This window comes from Myotis lucifugus, unplaced genomic scaffold (genome assembly GCF_000147115.1).
Source record: "Myotis lucifugus unplaced genomic scaffold, Myoluc2.0 scaffold_2210, whole genome shotgun sequence".
Taxonomy (NCBI): Eukaryota; Metazoa; Chordata; class Mammalia; order Chiroptera; family Vespertilionidae; genus Myotis; species Myotis lucifugus.
The window spans coordinates 1-6,083 of NW_005873258.1; the positions used below are offsets into that span (position 1 = coordinate 1).

At 42.7% G+C, this 6,083-nt stretch overlaps 1 protein-coding gene across 1 annotated transcript in view; it reads left to right on the forward strand.

Moving 5' to 3' along the window:
• Window positions 1–5,253: 5,253 nt before the first annotated feature.
• The window catches only part of LOC102426803 (cyclin-Y-like protein 1), a gene marked incomplete at its 5' end in the record, with an annotated part of 17,224 nt that continues 16,394 nt past the window's right edge, over window positions 5,254–6,083 (forward strand). The window contains one exon of the mRNA XM_006108391.2: window positions 5,254–5,351. Within this exon, the coding sequence (XP_006108453.1) occupies window positions 5,254–5,351 (98 nt within the window). The remainder of the gene's footprint in view (window positions 5,352–6,083) is intronic.

The following is a 6,083-nucleotide window of genomic DNA, read 5'->3' on the forward strand; positions in this document are numbered from 1 at the left end:
GCAGATGCAGTTAGGGGTAATCAGGCTGGTAGGGGAGGGCAGTTGGGGGTGAGATTACGCTGGCAGGGGAGAGCAGTTGGAGGCAACCAGGCCAGCAGGGGAGGGCCATTGAGGGCAAGATCAGCCCATCAGGGGAGGGCAGTTGGGGGTGATCGGGTTGGCAGGGGAGGGCAGTTGGGGGCAATCTGGCCAGCAGGCAGAAGCAGTTAGGGGCAATCAGGCAGGCAAGCAGGCGAGTAGTTAGGAGCCAGCAGTCCCAGGTTGTGAAAGGGATGTCCAACTGCCGGTGTATGGATTGGGCTTAAACGAGCAGTTGGACAACCCCTAGGGTTTCCAGATTGGAGAGGGTGCAGGCTGGGCTGAGGGACAGCACTCCAGTGCACAAATTTCATGCACCGTGCCTCTAGTGCTGCTATGAAAAAGAAGGAACTTTTACCATTTGCAACAGCACAGATGCAACTGCAGAGCATTATGCTAAGCGAAATAAGCCAGTCGGAGAAAGATAAATATCACATGATCTCACTCATATGTATGATATAATGATGAACATAATTTGATAAACAAGAATAGATCCAGAGACAAATGGCAGCGGGGAGGGGGGTGGTAAGAAGAGAAACCAAAGGACTTGTATGCATACATATTAGCATAACCAATGGACACAGACACTGGGGTGGTGGGGGCTTGCCCACCCGGGGTGGGAATGGCAGGGGCAGTCAATTGGGGAAAAAGTAGACATGTAAAACTTTAGACAATATAAAACAACAATAATAATAAGTAAATCTAACGAATCGCTTCCCTTTCTTGAAAAGATTGTAAAAGTCTATCTATTCTACCATTTGTTCTGAATGAGTGAAGATACAGTAGGATTTTTGCCTTGTGTATTCTAGTGACCTACTGAAATACCTATAAAGACTACCTTGTCATTAGCATTTAGGCTCTTTGATTCTTTTTTAGTATTTGCATTTTTATCTCTATGGTTTTCTGTGGAGTTTATTGACGTTGTAAGGCAGCAACAGTAAAGTTTTAAGCATAAAGAACAATTGTTTTACATATTCAAGCAAGATGAGAGGAACATAATCATCTGGCAGCCAGTATATCCAGGATTTGCTACTAGGTTTAATTCTGCCACCATAGTGGGTACTAGAAACTTGGTACTGGAAATTTTGAAAAATTGGGAGTAGACCTGGACTGATGGGGAAGTACTCAGTGTTGCTTTGATTGGACCTAACAGTACTATACTGTAAAGTGTTGCTTTACTAAATGAACCCCCATAGACCTGTGAGCCCATGTCTGATTAAAACTTTTCAGTGTTTTAGCACTATTTTCAAATAGAACACAATGTACATTTATAATGGAAAAAATTTTAAATAGAGGAAATGGGAGCAAATATCACCCAAAGTTTTACTAACTAGTCTATATTTTGGTGCATTTTTTCCTATTCTTTTTACTCCCCCCTATATAGGTTTCTGGTCATAATTGACTTTATTATGGTGTATTATATGCCATATTGCAGCCGTATAGTAGTAAACCTTCCATTTAGAAAAAAAGTATTTGGATGAGTTTTCATAATTTAAGCTGTATTTGTCTGATGAGATCTGAAAAGTAAAGTATATGTTAACTGCATGGCTCAAGAAACATATCAGAGTTTTAGCTATAGTTAAGATATTACTAGCTTGAAGGAGAATTTATTCCTCCAAATAGAGATTGTTTTCAAATTATGCCATCTGGAGCCTCTGGTTACTGAGGAGTCAGTGGCTTTAAAGGGAAGCATCTGAAACAGGCAAATTGATATTTTATCTATAATAATAAAAGTATAATATACTAATTTGACCCCACATCCTCCCGGACAACCAACTTCCAGATGAAGCCAGGGCTGTGAGGGAAGCCTAGGTCCCAGGTGCCAGAGGGAAGCTGGTGCTGGCAGCCAGGGAAAGGAAGGCCTACTCCTGCATGAATTTTGTGTATCTGGCATCTAGTATAATATAAAGATATTTCTGATTCTTGGATACTGGCAGTTTTTAAATGCTCTGTATTTTAAAATATATCAACCAGATAATCTCCCTTTCCTGTCTTTTGTGTATATGAGGGGGACACTGGTGGGAAAGTATGACAGCATGATAAAAGCTATTTTATAGGAATATGAGGAAGGAAGGCTTATCTGAATTAGTTTATAATGACACACGAAAACTGATACAGTAGGCAGTGAGGCAGACACGAACAGAGTAGGAACGATAGGCCAAGTATGTCACCAAAGTAGAAAGCTGTTGGTGCCTAGCAATGGGCAAAACTGGGAAACCAAGTATTGTAGGGTGGGACCTCACCCAAGGGTGACCTTTCCTCCCTTAGCATATCACAGGTCATGCAGTTTACAACCCCTGAACTTTCATATCGCTGGTCCCCTCACCTTTCCTCCCCCAGCATATGGACACCCTTGAAGAGAAACAAGGGTCCCAGAGAATAGCCTCATACAACTTGCATGCATGCCCTTGCATCCTGACTCCCATAGCATTAAGCCCTGAGGACAAAAGAGGTCCTGGCGTGATTCTAACAACCTTAGTAACAAAGCCTCCGGTCTGCTGAGCTTAGAGATAGAGTTTTGGTCAAAGTAGAAGTAATTTCTAGGCCTCAGTTGGTTTCAGCTTCAGGCCCAGCTTAGGTCCCCTAAGACCGTCCCTAAAATTTCTGCCTTTAGGTAAAAGCCGTTAAGATGAAGGACCCAGCACCTGTGCTCTCTCTCCCTTGAGCATGCCTGTAGTTTTCCCCGCCCTCTTCTCAGGTGCTCTCACTCTGGAGCATGCCCATGCCTTCCTGCTCTTGTTCCCCTGGGCGTGTATATTCTTCCTTCCTTTCTTCTAAGTTCCAGGGGCCCTTCTTCTGCCTCTGTAACTTGTGTGTTGAGCCCACACAGCAACACTGGCTCACTTCTACCTCTGGGAATTTCTAAATATACTTTCTCTTATAATAAGTTCTTGGCTCTAAATTCTTCCTCAGCCAAACTCAACGACAAAAGTCAAACATCTGGTGCCATTTTGCCACTAACAAAATGAAGCTTATTAGAATGTTGGTATTCTGTCATATTAAAGAATACTACTATTACTTTCAACTACTTACAGTGACTAGAATTGGGTTTTGGTTTTACTCTAAGAGGATTTTTGTAACATCGTTTGGGCTATTTCCGTATTTGATTATTGCTATATTGTTGGGCTCTTAACAAATGAATGAATACTTCTGAAAGACATGAATAGTTCTACTGTTTTAAAGATAATTTATTCTCTAGCATATCTCAAAAAAATCATTGTCATATGTCTGACACCGCTGCAGGTAAATTCTAACTTGTATCAGTAGTAGGATTTGCCTTCCAGTTGCAATTGATTTTAGACAATTGGTCAAACACCTGTTGCACGCCTAACTTGCCCCAGATTCTGTGCTGAGAAGGTTGGAGGTATAAGAGGAGTGAAAGTCCTGTCTTCCCTAGAGAAGCTCACTTTTTATGAGAGGGATGCCCTGGAAGCAGTTGATACCATGTAACAAGTAGTAACTCAGGTGTGTGAGTGCAGAGAAAGGGAGCAGTTGTGTCGTGTAGCTGTTGGCAGAAGTCTCCTGGAGGTAGATGGGAAGTGGGGTTAACCTTGCTGAGAAAAAGTGGAAGAAAAAGGCCTTGTAGTCAGAGAGAGCATCTGAGTGAGGCAGGGTCCTGATTAGTATCATGTAGCTTAGGGAATCTATATATATAAAAGCCTAAGCAACCGAACAACCAGTAGCTATGATGCATACTGACCACCAGGGGACAGACACTCAATGCAAGAGCTGCCCCCTGGTGGTCAGTGTACTTCCACAGCCAACGTCCCACAAACCCTCCCCCCACTGGCCAGCCAGCCTGATGGCCCCGATGGCCTGGCCAATCTCCTGCAGTCTCTCCCTTGGGCCGGGCAAACTCCCATAGCCCCTCCCCCCAGGTGACTGGCCAACCCTTTACAGCACCTCCCGCTGACCAACCAACTTCCCATGGCTGTAACCCAAGGCCAGTCAACCAAATTCCCATGTTTCCTCCCTCCAGCTGGCCCCAGTGGTCCTGATTGGAACCTCCAATGACACCTCCCCTGGTCAGCTGGCCCCAATGGCCCCGATCAGGCTGGCTGGCCAACCTTTCATGGCCCATGCTGCCTAACAACCTCCCACAGCCCCAATCAGCCCTGATTGAGGTACCCTGCTCGTACATGAACTTATGCATTCGATCTAGTTTATATATATATAAAAGCCTAAGAGACCGTTACAACCAGTCAACCAACCGCTATGATGCCCACTGACCACCAGGGGGCAGACACTCAATGCAGAAACTGCCCCTGGTGTTAAGTGTGCTCCCAAAGCCAACCTCCTGTGGCCGGCCAACCTCCCATAGTCCCTCCCCCTGGCTGGTCGGCCCTGATCAGCCCAGATCAGGACTGGGTAAGACGGCCCCAATCAGCCCTGATTGGCGGGCCAGGCCAAGGGACCCCCTACGTGTGCATAAATTTGTGCACCAGGCCTCTAGTAGAATTTGTAATATCATGTTAAGTACCGTATTATCTGAGGTTCTCTTTTGAGTAATGTAATAATAGTCTTATTTCAACATGAGGAGAGAGTTAAATTCTCAGAGTTGTTTGATCTATTTTTGGATGTGAGAGAATCTTAAAACAATACTTTTTAATTCTCAAGGTAAGGAAACTGAGGCCCAGAGAGAACTCTGGTCCCTAACTTGTGAGCCGCAGGCCAGCCCCAGCACACACACACCTCTGCCTCAGATACATGTATTTTGTCACACTGTCTCCTGAACTAACATTTATCATTGGCTTTTATGTACTTCAGTAAAAGCTCTTGCTTCAATATTATAGAAGGCAGTATGTCTTAATGTAGAAAATAAATAGTAGAAATAGAAATCTTGGCAGGATTCATTTCTCAAGGAAAAAACACTAAAATCTTATTTTAAATGTTTTACATTGTTATAAAGGCAATTAATCATAGGTGTTTGCCAAGTAAGATTATAGGTAGTATGTCAAGGGCAGCATTTGATGACCCCCTCGTCAATTCTCATCATTGGAAGAGAGAGCATGCAGTGTGTTTGCCGTAGAGCTGCACATGGTATTGCACTGAAGCAGTTCATAGGGTATGAGAACAATTGTAATGCTTAATTGTCTGACATTTTCACCAAGGAAAAACACACTTTTGTAGGTTTAACTTACTGTGATATTTTCTTCTGCTCCCCTTCCCATTCAGGTGTCTCCTGGTCACCTTAGGGAAAAGTACAGCTCGTGTGCTACAGTATTTGTAGACAGCACTATTTCTCAGTCTGATTTGAAAATCACCTTGCAGTGGTGAGTACAAATAGGGGACAGACCCCTTATCCTGCCCATATGTACTTTCATTTGATTGTCCTTTTCAGTGCTCAGGTTAAAACACTGGTGTCAATTATATATTGATTTCCACTTCCATTTTAATCTTAGAGTGGATGGAAGAAGGGAAACCCACTTAACAATTAAAAAATCCCCCCCAAAGTGTTTATCTTTACTTGAGGCATTACTGTTCCTGAGACATTGTTGAACACAATGAAAGGAGAGGTGTGTTTTACTGAATGTTTCTGGAATAAAGTATTTCTTCATGAGATACAGGCCTAAAACCATGTGTACTACCCTGGAAGCTGCTCTTGGAAGAAGGGACAGCTTGTCCCCTACTGGCACCAGCCTGTATCTGCAATTACAGTTCATTGGATTGTGTCAGGTTTCCCCCATCCTACTTTCTTTTTTCCTGCACTATTTCTATATTGAAATGCACTCTCCTTCCAGGAAAAATGCATCAAAGCAGTCTAAAGGAACAACTTTTCAAGATAATTTATTTGAGGGTTAAATTTGTTCAACTGAGGTTTTAATTTCATAGATGAATTAAATTTAGTTATATATATATATATATATATATATATATATATATATATATATATATGGATAGGATATATATTTACACATTTTCCAAGACACTACATTATATCGATCTATATATAACCAAAATCAAAGCCAAATCATGGAGAGAGGGGAAGTTTTGGGGAAACATAG